The sequence below is a fragment of the Copadichromis virginalis genome, linkage group LG18 (assembly GCF_057382275.1).
Source record: "Copadichromis virginalis isolate Kocher_CV1m ecotype Utaka linkage group LG18, C_Virginalis_male_GT1.1, whole genome shotgun sequence".
Taxonomy (NCBI): domain Eukaryota; kingdom Metazoa; phylum Chordata; class Actinopteri; order Cichliformes; family Cichlidae; genus Copadichromis; species Copadichromis virginalis.
This window is the reverse complement of record NC_140635.1, coordinates 9,479,885-9,497,696: the sequence shown is the minus strand read 5'-3', so window position 1 is coordinate 9,497,696 and position 17,812 is coordinate 9,479,885. Positions and strand designations below refer to the sequence as shown.

Sequence of the window (17,812 nt, the reverse complement as noted above, 5' to 3'; positions counted from 1 at the left end):
TTCTGATTGTTACTGCCTTGGTTATAATTTTCATATCTGTATTAATTAGTGAGAGTGATCAATAACTACATGTGACAGTGGGATCCCTGCAAGGTTTAAGAAGAACTGTGATAGCAGCTGTGTTTAAATCACAGGGAATAATACCAGTTTGTTTTATTCCTTGGATACATTTTAAATATATTGGGCTGAGCATATCCCAGAAAAGCTTATAGAACTCAGCCGGGAAGCCATCCAGCCCCGGCACTATATTGTTTGGTATAAGAAATATTACATGGTTAATTCTTTTTCTGTTAATGGAGCTTCTAGCTCTTATCTGTACATCTGTCAAATGTAGTACATTTATATTATTAATATTAAACGTACTCCTTCAGTTTATAAATATGCTTACGATCCCCAGCCAAAATATCCCTAAATTTTTCTTAACCACTTATCCAATTCACTTAACACTTACCCAATAATTAAGGGGGCTGGAGCCTATCCTGTCCGACATTTAGAGAGAGGCAGGGTACACCCCAGAAAAGCTGCCAGTCAATATTTAATTAGACAAAATAATTCCTGATATTAAAGCACAAAAAGACACAGAATCACATCTACAACCAATTTAGAGCACCATCTATCCCAAACTTCATGTTGCTTCGCTGTGGGAGGAAGATAGAGTACCTGGAGAGCACCTGTTGGAGGTTATTACTAGGTGAAATGAATGTTGGGGAAAGGACATGGCCACTACCAGTAGTCCTGTGGGGGTGGTCTTTTATCTGTGATCTATTATTGAGTGTTTGTTGTGTGATCCTGGACCAGTTCTTGACCTTACCCCCTTTGTCCCAGGGCCTGTTTTATAAAAAAAAAAAAATATATATATATAAAAATATTATAACTGACCATAAAACTCAACAAAGCTAGTCACCTCAAAGTAACTTTGGCAAGAAGACGAATTAAACAGGAAGCCGGGAACAAAACCTGACATACTGGTAACTACCTCCAACAAATCCAACATGTTCTATTGAATATGTTACTAAGTAGTAAGGTGGTCATCTCTTAATACCAGAAAAGCTGCAATTTTCAAATCACTATGTGCTTTGATGATTACATAAATGTGGAAATGAGGAACAGTTTCAGACAGATGCAGCATGAGGGGAGGAGTCAAACAAAAACTTAAGGTGTGTTGAAGAAAACCTGCCAGCCATTTAGGTAGCCCTCTATGTATAACACAAAACGTGGAATTTCCCTCATCTCACGATTAACAAATTCCGCATCTTTTCTTAACGTGGTTTCTGGAAAAAGCCCTGGACTCTCCAACAACTTTTTGTTTATTTTCCGGCAAGCTTCTGTTAATGCTTCTTGTAAGTACTTCTAAAATTTTCTTCTATTTCTGGTTCTGCCCTTAAATCCTGATGTTGGATACTGTGTTATAATCTTATTGTAGTCATATTGTAGTCTCATTGTAGTCAATGTGCGATTTCCCAGGCTTTTCAGCATTTATTAAACAAAAGGTTGTTATTACGGCGACCGTGGCTCAGGGGGTTGGGAAGCGTATCTGTGGTGTTGGCCAGAGGGGCCAACACCAGTAGGCGGCCTCGCTTCTGTCAGTCTGCCCCAGGGCAGCTGTGGCTGGCTACAACCGTAGCTTGCCTCCACCAGTGAGAATGCGAGAGTGAATGAATAGTGGCATTGGGTGCCTTGAAAAGCGCTACATAAATCCAATCCATCATTATTATTATTATCTTCAAGCAGTTTCCTTTTTTCTACATAAAAAAACACATACTGAAATTTCTAAGGTACTGTAGACAATGAAAAACATTGAATTTTTTGTTTAACTGTTCAGTTTTAATTTAGTTGTTTTTCTATTACTTAATTACTTTGATGTAGTATGATTGCAGATAAAGCTTTAAAACTTAAGAAAATACAATTAAAAGTCTGAATTTTGTGCACGCATTCACATTTTCCAAAGCCATGCAGTGGAGAGGAAGAGAGAGAGGGGAAGGGGGGTTGGGGGGCTATAATCGGTACCGAGCAGCTCTGCGTTTGTTTGCAGTTCAGGCTCTTATTGTGAAGGGATTAGTGATAACTTCCTGTTTTGATAAGCGCTCGAGTTTGTCGTGGCTCTCTGCACACAGTCTTCTCTGCACACAGTCTTCACTACTGCCACAAGATGGCAGTATAAGCCTCTAAATAAACAGTCGTGCTCTGGCTAGTGCTCCCACACAGAAAGAAACAGAATCACATCTACAACGAATTTAGAGCATCATCTATCCCAACCTGCATGGTGCTGGACTGTGGGAGGAAGACCGAGTGTTGGAGATTACTGTTAAGTGAACAGAGTTTTGGGCAACATTACACTAAAGTCTTGAAAAAATATAATAACTCACCATAAAACTCAACCAAACTAATCACCTCAAAGCAACTTTGGCAGAGCGGAAGAGGAATTTAAACAAGAAATGGGAAGCGGGGAACAAAACCTGACGTACTAGTAACTACCTCAACCTCATTTTTCACCTCTGAGATGGGAGATAACATGCTTGCTACAGTGCAGGGAGTTCATGAAGACTGCAGAACCTTCATCTGCCTGTTTGATTTATTAAGCAGCATTGTTGAAAAGCTCCTTCTCTATCTCTCCTGTTCTTTGTGTTTCTGTATCTGACTGCTCCCTTTCTGTCATTTCAGCTCAGTGGAGCTCACGTCAGCTTCTGGCCTTTGAAAGGCATTATACCTGCACTAAGGGATGTATGTTCTGTGGGAACTTGAGATTGACTTTATGCTTCTGTGTTTATGAGTAAATGATGATTAATTCATTTGTGTATAGCCATTCAAATTTAAACTGCATGCAGATACCAGCAGATACCAGAACTGTAACTGAGATGTTAAAAGTATTTCACAAGTACAAGGTATAAAACATACAGGCTTTAGAGACAAGCAGAATAGGTGATCAGAGAAGTTAAGGCTGGGTTCTGAACACTATCCAATGTCCACTTGACATTAACTTGCTGTTGTTAATGGTGAGCTGTTTGTTGTGGCCCATTGTGGAGCCAAAACAGACAGGAGGCAGGTCATGATGCTCCAAAAGACTTTATCAGGGGTGAAGTTTTCAGGACTCCGTGAAACCTCACTGAATACTAGAGTTAACTCAAAACAACCCATAAAAACTGCTGGGGTTGAATTCTTTGCTGAATAATTGTATTGTTTTGGTGCTATTTAAAGAAGATTTAATCAAACTAAATGGAACTAAATAACATAAGATTTGAAGAGGTTAATCCTACTCTAGTCCAACATTTGTACTTTTGTTTATGTCACATTAAAAAACATTGAATTTGGAAAACATTTCCATTTCTGCAAAATCAGTTACACCTAAAAAATCTCACTGAATTAATTGAAGGTGATTTAAAGGATCTGGAGCAAGCTGGGGTATTTTACCTGGATATTAATACCCCTGGTTTTTGGCCTCTAACAATAACTTTTTGGGATTTTCCCTGTTTTTTTTCCCTCTCACTCACTCTCTCTCAGTCCTTCTGTCCCTTTCATTCTTCTGTGACGCTTCCTTGTGGGTCCACCTGTGGATGGAGTTTCCTTATCCTGTAGTTTCTCTCTCATCATCTAATCGCTTGTGGTATTTAATGAAGGACTGGAGCTGCTGCTCTCCCTTGGATTGTTGTTAACATCATGTTGGTAATTTGTGACGCTGAGAATTCAGTGAATAGTTTAAAAGATCGGCTTATAAAGTTCAAAGTTTCATTGACACAAACAAGCTTTCGGTCAGATTAGCAGCTGATTTCTTTCTTCAAGAAGTCCCCCGTACAGTAACAATTACAAATAATACTGTCTGTTTCAGGTGTTCACCTTTTTCTTCCAACTGATTAAAAAACAGTAAGAACGAGAATGGTTTTGGGCCAAGCTGCTGATCTGGTGAACATTACAAGCCTGCCATGTCTGCACTGTGTATTATTAGGCCATGTTCATGTAGTCTGCACCGTGTAATTATCTTAGCAGGCTGCTGACAAGAGGAGCCAAGATCTCTGTCCCATGTGGTGCAGATGTATTTATTTTTAAGACTGTGTTGTATCTTTAGGACTTTAGTAACAAAGGACAGAGACAAAGACTGTTTTAAAGTCAGTTGAAGAAAACTTGAAAGCCAAAATTCTTCTTAGACTATTCTTACACTTTGCTCAATAATGCATCACATGATATCGGCTCCCCTTTCTTCACTATTTCATGCTGCTAGCTGCAAGCTTCTTTTTATTTATTTAGTCCATCTGGAAGCCATAATGAGATATTATCCAGTGTTTTATTGTGCACTTTAAAAGCACATTTACTGGGTTTACAATAATGAAATCACTCAAATTTTTTGAGAAAGAGCTACAAATTTGAACCTAGAGGAAATGTGTGAAATAATTTGAAAGGTCCACTCTGTTTCTAAACATAATGGTAAATGGTCTGTATTTGTATAGTGCTTTACTTAGTCCCTATGGACCCCAAAGCACTTTACACTACATTCAGTCATCCACCCATTCACATACACATTCACACACTGGTGATGGCAAGCTACATTGTAGCCACAGCTGCCCTGGGGCGCACTGACAGAGGCGAGGCTGCCGGACACAGGCGCCACCGGGCCCTCTGACCACCACCAGTAGGCAACGGGTGAAGTGTCTTCCCAAGGACACAACGACCAAGACTGTCGGAGCCGGGGCTCAAACCGGCAACCTTCCGATTACAAGACGAACTCTTGAGCCACGATCGCACCCTACATTATGTTATTAATAAATCTTATTGATTGTAGCTGTAAGAGGTCAGTAAATAATTTTTATATATATATATATCTGTAGCACATGTCTCATACTATAATTTTTTTATGAAACTGGCAAAACAATCAAAAACCACAATCTGAGAGCTGCCTTGCTCTTGGAGCTTTCACGGGAAACTAAATCCTAGCAATAGTGATTGCGATTTGATTAACTGCAATGACTGGTGTAGAAAATTCCTTAGTTCTTGTACACTTTTTGTGTAGTTCTTGATTTTATCAACACACAAAGGAAAAAGTTGGTCTCCAAAGTCAAACAACTTTTGATTTACGCAAGAGCGCTTTTCTTTAGTCTTTGTCTCATTCCTTGCACAGTGCATCCAAAACAAGCAGAGCCACCATATCATCTCCTTTTAATTCATCTAAAAAGGACACGAGGAAACAGTGATTGTAGAAACATTTATTCAAATCCCTCTGCGGCCCTTGTGTTTGGCAGTGGTCCTCGGGCTCTTGCCAACATGCAGACAGCGAACGTGTTGGCCTGCTTTTGAAAACAGATGATCAAAGATTTCCACGTTTCTGGTAAAAGTATAACAATTACATGTTTATCCCACACATTTTGTGCTTTACATTGTTCCCAGTGAGGCCTGAATAGGCATAGACATCATGTCAGATTCTGTGTTGCAACACTACTGCATGGAAATCTGTATTTTCATAGTTTTTAGGAAAAAAAATACATTTAATGTTTGGTATATGATACCGTACCGTGTATATTTATGTAGATTTAAAAAAAAAAAAGCCCCCTGGCTTAACAGTGCAGTGGTTACACTGCATCAAGAGGGAGCAATAGGTTAACATCATGGGTGTTACTATTTCTGTTTTGAGAGTAATGCCTCCTGCAGGATTTGAAAAACTCTGTAAAACAATAGATAACTAATGAAAAGCTGAGATGTTCTATTAGGAATTTTCTGAGAGGCTTAAATGGGCTTTTTATTGTTAGTGTGTTCAAAACCATTATGAAATCCACTTGACTTTTTTTTTGGTTGCTCAAACAAAAGTAAATGAAGTCATCAAACAAAGGAAAAGAACAAACTAACACTACTCAATCAAAACTTAAAACAATACACATTTAGTGTTGCACTTGCACAAGCTTGAGCAACATCCTAAAGCTTTTTTCTTTTATTTTTGTGCCATAATTGTGGTTTAAGATGGAGTACAATAAAAAAAGCCATCTAAAAGGAGCTTTTAACATCATCTGTACACATGTAGAATTTAAAGACTTGCATATTTGCTTGTGCATATACTGTGCAGCAGTGGTGCTGCACATCATCATTGCAGAGATCAGTCATGATGTGACCCAAATATCTAACTTTAGGCACCACATTTAAAACCTAAAGCTTCCTGAGTGTCAAGCAGAGTGGACCAGTGATTTGTACTGAATATCAAAGCAACAAGGTTCTGAGTCTCAACCCAGTTTGTGTGTGCATGTTCTTTGCCTTTCTGGCTTCTTTGGACAGCCCAAAAACATGCATGCAATTAGGTTAATTAGTCATGCTAAATTGACTGTAGGTGTGAATGTGAGTGTGAATGGATGTGTTGCCCTGTGAGAGATTGGCAACCTGTCCATGGTGGAACCCAGCTTTCCCTATGACAGGTGGCATAGGCTCCCCCCGCCCCCTGTGACCCGGAATTAGGTAAGTGGAAGTAAATGAATGGATAGATTTCCCAAACAGAATGGATGAAAGATTTGTTTCCAATCCTTTGTAGTTAAGCAATCAATACTAAACTCTTTTTAGCGTTGATGTAATAAATAATAAACTTCATTTCATTCATTCATTTTCATTTATTTATTCATTTTCAGGCACAACAAATACCTATATTGAACATAACTTGAATTAAAACATGTTATTTCACTCTATCACTCATACTTAAAAATAACAATGAAAAACAAACAAACAGAAAAACAGCCTGGTGTAAGCAGTGCGTTAGCAAGAGGATGTAGTTATCACCCAATGCTTCCAAGCTTGGTAAGCAAACTATATCAATACAATATATTGGTGTAACAAACTAAATACTTGAACATCACACACTAGAATTGGAGCACAAAGTTCTTGGACTAGCTGATGATTTGCATTTTTAAATAATACAAAACTTACCCAGTTACGTGGCTGAGAGGTCAATTTCGGTGAGGCCCACTAAAACAGTACTGACCTAGTTTCCACGCACCTGTCACTAAATGTGGCTACATCCACTTGCACACAATTTAAATGGGTAAGTTATATAAAATTCCACCCTGCATGAAGCTGTTACAAGTAGAAAATTAGCCATAGATACAAAAAACGGCTTTGGTCCAAGCTGTAAACAAGTGTATTCCTACTGCTGAGAGTTACTCACTTCTTTGGATATAGCCTCAGGTGCCCGTTAAAAGAATGGCAGTTTTTGGCATACTTTTCAGCCTCAGAGCACAAAAATCAGTTTATGTAAAGTTTACATCTACATCAGTATGAATTCAGCTTAAAGCCTTTTCATTTAGCTTGATATAGTGATTGAACTATAACTAGATTCTAGACCCTCACTTTCACCTTGTCAGTACATTTTTGCTGTTGTTATGATTATTTACATACTCCCACCGTCCATCTGTCACATCACAAGTAAAATAAATTAATGGGACATAAAGGCTTTTAGATGATTGTAAGTAACAGATCAGCAGAGTGAAGCTTTATTTCACATTCAGATGTTAGTGCAGAAATGATCATGGATTACAAATTAGTAAAAGTGTTCAAATGTCTGGAGGTTTAGGTTGACCTTTTATGCAGTTTTGTGCTTTTCTTCCATGTCTTATTGCCATAAACTGTAACATTTGGTGGAATGATGTGATAACTTTATCTGCATAAATTCTGTGCAAGAAAAATTGCAAACTACATTCAAATAAAACTGTTTGTGTGGACAAGATAACAAAAATCTGGTGACAGTTAAGAGAGAAAAGCTCAAGGGGAGAGAGAATACAGGGTTTATGTCATATAATGAAGCTGAATAATCAGCTGTTTTGAATTTGTGTTGTTAAATAAATTTGGAAAGGGATAAAAATCCTCAGGGGCAGTAAGATACCAGAATCCTTGCTTTTCACTTATTTTGGCAGCTTTTGTGTTGCGAGTCAGTCACGAGCGTCTCACCTGTACAGTGAGGAGCTTCTCTGGAGTACATCTCCTATAAAAAATTAAACAGGACTTTTCTGAATAAGCAGACAGTGACTTAAGATGAATTTTTAAATGGATTACGAAGTGCGCCCCAGGGTGGCTGTGGCTACGATGTAGTTTGCCATTACCGGTGTGTGAATGTGAATGGGTGGATGACTGGTTGTGTAAAGCGCTTTGGGGTCCTTAGGGACTAGTAAAGCGCTATACAAATACAGGCCATTTACTATTTTAATGGAAACATACATTTCCAGAAAAATGTTGATATATTTTTTTTCTTTGCTAATTTGAAAAATCTCTTGAGTCCTTGAATCTATATACAGCTGTCATGGTCTCGGTGTCTTAAGAGCTCATTTTGTCAAATGATCTATGTTCTCGCTGTGACCCTGGATTACATAAGCAGAAGAAGATGGATGGATTCATGTTGTGTCACATTTCCTGTTTTATTTTGGTAATGGATATGTAATGTGTTTTGTGTTGAGATAACTTCCCCCGTCTCATTATACTGTATCTATATTGTCTTCATGTTGTCTCAGTCTCCCCTTGTTTATTGTTGTGTTGTCCCTCTGTGACATATGCATGGTTTGCATATGCAGGACTCTAAAGATATCCCCATGCCTAGATTAGAAGCTGGTGTTTTACACAGACAGTATGATTAATAATGAACAGAAAACAAAACAAATATCAAAAGTACACATACATAAGAAAAGAAGAAATTAATCCCATGAATTCAAATGTGCTTCAGAATAAAAGAATGAAACAACAGTTGAACTCGTTTTTAACCCTGTAAAGCCTGAACCATGAAATAACTACAAAATGGTTCATCTTTTTGACACAGGTATTTTTTTAACTTTAGACCCATAAAAAAAATTAAATATCAATGTGCATGTATGAGTCTTAATTTAATTAATTTTTTTATTTTTTTTACTTCAGCTGGCATTTTTGTGCAATTTATTGCTTGAAATTTTATTGTGCAATTTCTTCAGATTTCTCAGGGGGAAAATTCACACTAATAATGTGGAAGTCTCAAAAAAGTCATAAAAACTAATGTATTAAATATGATACACTTGGCATTTCAGCATTATGGGAAATATTCATATAAGATACGCTTTAGATCTCTGGAGTAATTTCAGCGATTACTCCAGAGCCAAGAGCCATTAGTGTCATTTGTTTAATCCATACAATTAACCAAAATTCCATAAACTTTAGGGATTTCAGTGTGTCATTAACTTTCAGTCCCCAACAACAACTTCCGTTTTCTCTTAAAAAAAGAAAACCTAGCGGGGCCCACCCAATCTGAAATCCTCCCTCTAATTAAAATACAAAAGAAATGTATATGTTTCCTTGAAAACAAAACAAACATAAACAACTCAGGCTATAATTTGCTATTGTTACCCAATCATATGCATAATGTTAAGGCCAGTGTGTGACCCCGCCTGCCACAGGGATACAAATTTAAATACATGAGCAGAAAATTAAGGTCACAGTAATGAATAATATCACAAACTAACCACCTCGTACTACCAGTTCGAATTCACTTTTTATATAAGTAAATTAACTTGTATGAACATGTAACTACACATACTTCCGAGTAATTCCAAACCGAATTTCTGTTAATACTGTGGTCCACCTGCAGTATCTTTACAGCCCACCAGAGGGCCCCAGCCCACACTTTGGGAATCCCTGCTTTAGAAAATTACTTTGGACACTAGAATGTAGGGAAAAAATGACCTTTCACATCCAGTAACTATGTGAAAGGTCATCAAAATGCACCTGTGAGAGTTTTCTCCAGTGACTGATCAGAGCAGGAAAAATACCCAGTGTATTATTGCTTGTTTCTTTTTCTCTGCATCATTGGCATTAAATTTATGAAGTTTTACTACTGAAAATTTTGATATATCCCAGTAGACAGCTGAATTAAAATTAAATAGGTTGCTGTTTGTAACAAAGCTGAAATGTAATTTTCAGCCTTTAAAATTTCATGTGGTTAAAAAGTTGTGAGATTTAAAAAATGCTGGGACATTAAAAAGTGCCACATTTTGACCTAACACTGTATACTTTCTGGTCTGTAACTCCAGTAATCTACATAGTATGTAGCATTGCGTCCTCAAATATATTGAAGTTAAAAAAAAAAAAGATCTGATTCTGATGGTGTCGAGTGGGAAGCATTCCAAGAATGTTTCTTTTTTATTTTCCTTGCAATGACCCATTTGTCCAAATATTGAACATTCATGGAGTTCAGTCTTTGATCTTTCAGAAAAGATGTCCTCCCAAGTCAGGCTGAGGCTGCTGCCGAGCACCAGGTGTCTGTTTGATGAGCCCGTTCAGCTGAAAGTGGCCGGGCTGCGGTCAAGGCAGGTGGTCACAATCAGAGCCACATCGACCGACGAGAGAGAAGTGGTGTTCAGCTCTTCAGCCACTTACAGGGCAGATGATGGCGGAGAGGTCGACCTGAACCGAGACCCCTCACTCAACGGGAGCTACGTTGGAGTGCAGCCCATGGGTCTGCTGCAGTCACTGAAGGCAGACACTTTGCACAAGTACTTCTTCAAGAACAAAGCTCTGAACCCTCACGTGGTGAAGTTTTCTGTGCATGAGCAGGAGGCGGATGGCAGGATACTGGCAGAAGAGACAAACGAGAGGTTTTTGATGGGAGACGGGGTCAGTCGGGACCCAGTCAAAGAGGGGAACATACGAGGAGTCTTGTTTACACCCCCAGGTACTGTATGTGGTTTTCCACTTAGAAGTATTCACTATCATTACAGTGGGCCCCCTTTTTTTTTTTAACAGGTGGCGAAGGTATATTTTCTGCAAAGGGTACATCACTTTTCTTGATTCAATTTCAATTCAATTTTATTTATATAGCGCCAAATCACAACAACAGTCGCCTCAAAGTATTTATATTGTAAGGCAGACCCTACAATAATACATACAAAGAATAACCCAACAATCAAATGACCCCCTATGAGCAAGAACTTTGGCGACAGTGGGAAGGAAAAACTGCCTTTTAACAGGAAGAAACCTCCCGCAGAACCAGGCTCAGGGAGGGGCGGGGCCATCTGGGGTGAGAGAAGGAAGACAGGATAGAAGACATGTTGTGGAAGAGAGACAGAGATTAATAACAGATGTCTTAAAAGATGTCTCAGTTCCTAAAATGCATCTGGAGGACAGAGGAGGGGGTGGCTTGTCAGATTAGCTGTAATCATATTTGCACAGCTGTATCCTTTGTAGAAGTACTTATTGTACTACTTTGGGAAGTTATTTAAAAGTATCCTTAAATATAAAAAAAATGTGTTTAACACCTCTGAGATCATAAAATACAGCACTAATTGGGCTGTAATGAAACTATATGATGAAACTTACACCAAAATCACGATACATGAGTGAAAAACATTTTAATTCATATTTAAACTGGAAAACATAGATGAAGTGTTGAATATGGATCTTTTATTGTAGGGCTTTAGGTTAAAGTTGCACATTATGCATGATTATAACCTACTTACATGAAACTTTTGTTGTCTGTGTTCTAGGAGAAGGTCCGTTCCCTGCTGTGCTGGATCTGGGCACCTTCATGTCTGAGAAAAGAGCCTGTTTGTTGGCCAACAAAGGGTTTTTGGTCCTCACGATTGCTGTGTTCAGTGACAGACAAAATATGAAAGAGATACATCTGGACCCCTTTAAAGAAGCCGTGGATTTCTTACGCCACCACCCCAAGGTGGGTCCAGTGGGTGACACTTAAGCTAGCAGCGTAACTTTACAAGAACCCATGTAACTGTGTGTTCAGACCGAATGTGAAGCAAATGTTTTTGTTTTTTTTTTGGGGGGGGGAATGATTGCATGCGTAGTCTGTGAAATGCAGTGAACTGGTTAAAAATCAGTCAGGTTTGAAGAATTGCTTGGCAAAAAGTGAGACACTGCTTTAGGGAGTCCTAGTTATGTGTAGTTACGAGTTATGTGCCAGAACACCCATTTTTTTCTTTAAACTGTTCCAGTTTAAATGCCCAGCAGGTCACAACTTTTAATACTTTGGAATTGCCGGTTTCTGAGCTCTGTGTGTTATTTCACAGGCGGGCAGTAAAGGAGTCGGCATAATATCAAGATCAAAGGGAACAGATATCGCGCTCTCTCTTGCTGCATTCGTGCCCGGTGTGGAGGCCTTAGTTTGGATCAATGGCACCAGTGCCAGTGCGGGCATTCCCCTCTACTACAAGAAACAGCAGATCCTCTCACCCTTAATGTTTGACTTCAGCAAGGTGATTACCACCAAGTCTGGAGCAAACCTTATCAAGTATGCTACTGAAGATCCCCTGGAAGAGAAGAACAAAGGAAGCCTCGTCCCCATTGAACGAGCCAAGAGCCAGTTTCTCTTTGTGGCTGCAGAGGATGACCTCAACTGGGACAGCAAGGCCTACATGGACCAGATGGTGGAGAGACTGAAGCGTCGTGGGAAGGAGAACTTTGAGACTGTTTTTTATCCTGGAGCTGGACATTTGCTGGAGCCACCCTATGGACCCTTCTGTTCCTCTTCTTTCAATGGGATGCTTAGCTTCTCAGTGGTGTGGGGAGGGGAGCCCAGGGCCCACGCAGCAGCAGAGATCCACCTGTGGAAGAAGATAGAGGAGTTCTTTAGAACTCACCTGAGTTGTGATGCTGCACAGGCTAAAGCCAATTTATAAACAGGATTTGAAAGATAAAACAAAAAACAACTATTGAATATATTATTTTATTTGCTTGTGAATATTTTCTGTTCTGTCTTTGAATGCATTTCATGTTTGATTTTAATATCAGAATACTTTAATAATTCCTCAGGGAATTATGTGGGTTACAGTTACTCCAGGACAACAGTAAATGGCCTGTATTTGTATAGCGCTTTTCTAGTCCCCAAGGACCCCAAAGCGCTTTATACATCCAGTCATTCGCCCATTCACACACACATTCACACACTGGTGATGGCAAGCTACACTGTAGCCACAGCCACCCTGGGGCGCACTGACAGAGGCAGTAACTTCTTCCTCACCTCATCAAGCTCTTCTGACTGCTGCTGAGCTCCAAAGCTTTTTACCTGCTTGGAATTTGTGTTGACTGAATACATAAATTCATAAATCAAGTTTAATACAATGGCAGCAAAGATTAAAAGAAATATTTGTGTTCAGCTTGTGAGTGACCATCCTACAGCTATCTGGGTGAGGTCACTACCAGAAAACAGCAAGGAAGGAGACCAAAGACGCCACCTGGGAGATATCGCTACAGAATAAATGTTACAATACAAATGCGAACACACAGGAAAAAAAGGTTAAACCATACAAGAGCAACTCCAAGTTAAAGAACTGCATTATTATAGCACATTTCTAAAGTATATTTCACTACCACAGTAGTACAAGGATGAAAATGGCACCACAGAAAACTAGCACATTACTCATCAATGCTGCTCTTTTTTATGATAAATAACAATGTATTTTAAAATACTGATGTATTGAAAAACAAGACAAATTAAGTGTAAAAACCTTTGACTTGTGGTTGTGAAAGTATTTGCACCACTATCAACTACAGCAGACTCCAAATGCGATTTTGTCATCCTTTAATAGGTAGAAAATGGAGAAATTAAAGTAGAAATGACTAAGTCCTACATTTGTGAGTGTTAAACAAATGTATTCCTGCTTCAGCATTTAACTGTAATGACAGATTAACTGCTAACAGACATTATCTGTTTATTAAACTCAAGAATTAAACATAATTGAATTTATGACTGTTTTATAGGTTCACCTTATTTGTTTACCAATCTAATGTCAGTCATCTCAACTCTGTATTGTCTTTGGTTGCTAGACTAACAAGCCAGTCCAAAACACTCTTTTCTGCTTTGGGGCGGGACAAGTGGTAAAGGTTCAGGTGAACCTGTGGGACCTGACACAGAAGCTAAGTCCTAAGAATTAGTGATGGGAATTCCGGCTCTTTTTAGAGAACCGGCTCTTTCAGCTCGGCTCACTAAAAAGAGACGGCTCTTTCGGCTCTTCAGGTTGTTTTGTTGCTTTAATTAATTTATTATTAACAACAATATAAAATTATGCACAAAAGGAATTACTAATGTAAAAAAAAAAAAAAGTGGTTTTATTTATGTATGTTTATATATAAATATATACAGTGGCCCCTAGAGATAAAGCCCGTACAAACTCCAAAAAGCACGTACAAATTCTAAAGGACGTAGAAACTCCAAAACACATTTCTAGCGTTAACTGAACTTCCAAAACAGAGCTACCTAGATCACTTAAATTACACAATTGAAAGCATATGTGTATTGTTTGTGTATTTATACACAGGCACTCATATATATTCAAATAATTTAAAGAAAACGTTCATTTATCGATAAAACAGGCGGAGCGAGAACACATCCGGGACTTTTTCGCGTTCTCGGCTTGATGCATACTTTGAATTGGAACAGTACTTGGTCTCCGACTGATGACGTATCACGAGTACACGAGAACACAAGTACAAACAAGAGAAAGGGCCTATGCTTCAGGTTTAATATGGACAAGTAAATGTGTGTCTATGTGGGGGCCCACTAGTACAAATGTGGTTTAAGTTGACAATAACTGTTTTAGTTGTACCCTGGGGCATTTCAAAGGTGAAAGCCATTCCACTTTAAAGGTATAAGGTTTTATGAGTGAAACCAGAGTTAGGACTTAGGAGGCCTGGTGTTTTATTTTGAAAATCTTAATTTATATACCATGCAGTAATTGTTACAACATTGGGTTTTATTTTTGTTCATTTCATAAGAAAGTAACTGTTTTCAGTTCATTTTTTCCTTTCCCAAATAAATACCTAGTCATATACAGCAGTACAATGAACCCAGCCCAATCTCACGCTAGCTTTTACCATAGCTTTGTGGGAATGGGCAATTGTTTGCATCGTCTGTCACACCAACCCTCTGCATGTCCTCCTTCACTACATCCACAAACCTCCTCTGTGGCGTTTCTTCTTTGTAACATAAATCTGTAACATATTGTTAAATAGTCTAGTCCAGGGGTCGGCAACCAGCTGTGGCACGCGAAAGGTTGTTAAGGTTAAGGTTGTCTCCTTGACCTGGAGACAACATATAAGATGACACCGCCATGGACCTCAACCTGCAGGCTTTGTGTTACCTGTTTCTTTATACAGGAGCATGTAGGGGTGGACTGCCTTTTTATTTGATTACCCTTTTCTCATGTTTTTCTTAGTTAGAGACATTTTGGGGGACGTTATACTCTTACTTGTTAAACACATGCTCCCATCCACTCTCTTGGTCCAGAAGCTCCATAATCCAAGTGTCCCAACTCAGGTCTGATGGCATTTTTTCAGTGGTGCTTTTAACCTCTTGGGAACTTTCACTACATTCCTTACTTGATGCAGAAAGAAGAAAGGAGTCAGGGATGCATAGCAAGCACAACAAGACACCAGCAGCCCAACCTTTCACCAACTGAAGACATTTGCAGCACCATAAAACATGACAGAGAAGAGCTGGGACTATGTGAAAGGGTGAAGTGCTGCAGTAAAGTTGCAATGGTCCTATCTTTTATACAGTCTATGGTTCACTCTATTAAGATGTGATTATTTCCAAGGTCCATTTAGTTTTAGTTAGCTGAAGCTAAACCAGAAGTTAAAACGAGATGGTGAAAAACATTTTTAGTTAATGTTACGACTGTTGTCGTAATGTTGTCTCATATGTAAATCTGAGTGTGCAGGTGCCTTTCCGTGATTGGTGCATCCATGGGACGGCCCATACAGATTGGCTAATGACCTGGAGACAACATATAAGATGACACCGCCATGGACCTCAACCGGCAGGCTTTGTGTTACCTGTTTCTTTATACAGGAGCATGTAGGGGTGGACTGCCTTTTTATTTGATTACCCTTTTCTCATGTTTTTCTTAGTTAGGGACATTTTGGGGGACGTTATACTCTTACTTGTTAAACACATGCTCCCATCCACTCTCTTGGTCCAGAAGCTCCATAATCCAAGTGTCCCAACTCAGGTCTGATGGCATTTTTTCAGTGGTGCTTTTAACCTCTTGGGAACTTTCACTACATTCCTTACTTGATGCAGAAAGAAGAAACGAGTCAGGGATGCATAGCAAGCACAACAAGACACCAGCAGCCCAACCTTTCACCAACTGAAGACATTTGCAGCACCATAAAACATGACAGAGAAGAGCTGGGACTATGTGAAAGGGTGAAGTGCTGCAGTAAAGTTGCAATGGTCCTATCTTTTATACAGTCTATGGTTCACTCTATTAAGATGTGATTATTTCCAAGGTCCATTTAGTTTTAGTTAGCTGAAGCTAAACCAGAAGTTAAAACGAGATGGTGAAAAACATTTTTAGTTAATGTTACGACTGTTGTCGTAATGTTGTCTCATATGTAAATCTGAGTGTGCAGGTGCCTTTCCGTGATTGGTGCATCCATGGGACGGCCCATACAGATTGGCTCCTTGACCTGGAGACAACATATAAGATGACACCGCCATGGACCTCAACCGGCAGGCTTTGTGTTACCTGTTTCTTTATACAGGAGCATGTAGGGGTGGACTGCCTTTTTATTTGATTACCCTTTTCTCATGTTTTTCTTAGTTAGGGAGATAAGACATTGTCATTTGGTTTTATTCTTTTCATAAATAAGTTTTGTACATCCTTTAGATACGGTCCCTTTTGTTTGTTGTTTTGGGGTCCACCCCGAAGCTATAGTTCGCTCCTTTCCTTTGTTAGAATTCAATCACTGTGAAAAAAAATCACCATCAAAATTGTACTGGTTGTGTGATGTGCTGCTTGGGGTCAGACAGGGGTGGATCACCCTTATATTATGGTCTGGCCACCCTTAGAAAGGCCATAACACTAACTAAAATGAAAATTAAAACTAGACTTATAACTGGCTGGTGTCCTTACCAGTGACCTTGGGTCTGAACTGTGGGCTCCTCTTTCCAGGTGTTCGTACTGCCTGAGTGGGACCAAGATGTGCTATCTCGCCTCTTTTGGGTTTTCTGCATGTTTCTGGCTCAACATGCAAGTATCCACTTCTTGACGTTCGCTGTTGGTTGCAGCCACTTGAGGTTTTTGGGCTCATTTGGGTTCTCAACACTGGGTGACTTTGATGGGAGTGAAAGCATCCTCACAACATAAATCACCACACTACCTGCTTTTGTTTCAGATTTTTTCTTTATCCTTGTTAACATGTTTGGGTACTGGGTTTACCTGTAATGCATTTTGTGCTCCAAAAGCTGTTATTTTGTGCAGCTGTGCTCCAAAAGCTGTTAGCATGACCTTTTTTATCATTAGATTGTGCCACACCAGCATCTGAGAGAAAAGCTTTGAGTTTGATTTTGTGTTTGTTTTGCAGGCACTCAGGAGAATAAGTCATGATGTTTCTTGTGTTTGTCATGCTAGTATCTCAGTGCTTGTCAATCACCAGTCAACAGTGTCACCACTGTGAACAACATCCTTCGACTGTTCGAGCCAAAACCTTCGAGAAGTCCCTGCAGCCGCTTCAAAACTCATCACTGAGCTCGATCTCTCTTTTAACACGCTGGAGACAACAATGAAAGAGGACTTTCTTTCATATGCTGCTTTGAGGGCTTTGTTCGTGAATAACAACAGAATCAAAACCATCCATGAAGAGACATTTCACCCGCTGATTAATTTGGAGAAACTGGACTTCCACAAACCAGTTGGAGACTTTGTCTTCTGGATGGTTTCAGAAGCTGATTTCTCTCCACTATTTCAATCTTTTGGGAAAGAAATATACAACACTGAGTCCGGGAAACCTTTTCGTGCCACTGAGGAGCTTGAAGACCCTCTATTTTTGAGGAGCTTTCCTTCAGTCTGTCAGTGAAAGGGATTTTGTTGAACCTTGAAACTGCCGT

General features: G+C 39.3%; 1 protein-coding gene across 2 annotated transcripts; it reads left to right on the top strand.

The window, feature by feature from the left end:
- The first annotated feature begins 936 nt into the window (after positions 1-936).
- LOC146687264 (acyl-coenzyme A thioesterase 1-like) lies at positions 937-13,669 on the top strand. Of its 2 annotated transcripts, none has more exons than XM_085440305.1 (4): positions 937-1,340; positions 10,169-10,645; positions 11,457-11,641; positions 11,994-13,669. In XM_085440305.1, the coding sequence occupies exons 1-4, from the start codon at positions 1,199-1,201 to the stop codon at positions 12,600-12,602; spliced, it is 1,413 nt and encodes a 470-aa protein (XP_085296431.1). In that variant the 5' UTR covers positions 937-1,198; the 3' UTR covers positions 12,603-13,669. The 2 variants fall into 2 exon arrangements, with proteins under 2 accessions (XP_085296431.1, XP_085296433.1); XM_085440307.1 differs by having other exon boundaries at positions 941-1,340; positions 10,184-10,645.
- Positions 13,670-17,812: the final 4,143 nt, after the last annotated feature.

Bases quoted from the DNA above. Each gene is read 5' to 3' on its own strand.
- LOC146687264 (XM_085440305.1), top strand. From the start codon at position 1,199: ATGTATAACACAAAACGTGGAATTTCCCTCATCTCACGATTAACAAAT. The intron at 1,341-10,168 runs GTAAGTACTTCT...CATGGAGTTCAG, and splicing joins AGCTTCTGTTAATGCTTCTT to TCTTTGATCTTTCAGAAAAG. The intron at 11,642-11,993 runs GTGGGTCCAGTG...GTTATTTCACAG, and splicing joins TCTTACGCCACCACCCCAAG to GCGGGCAGTAAAGGAGTCGG.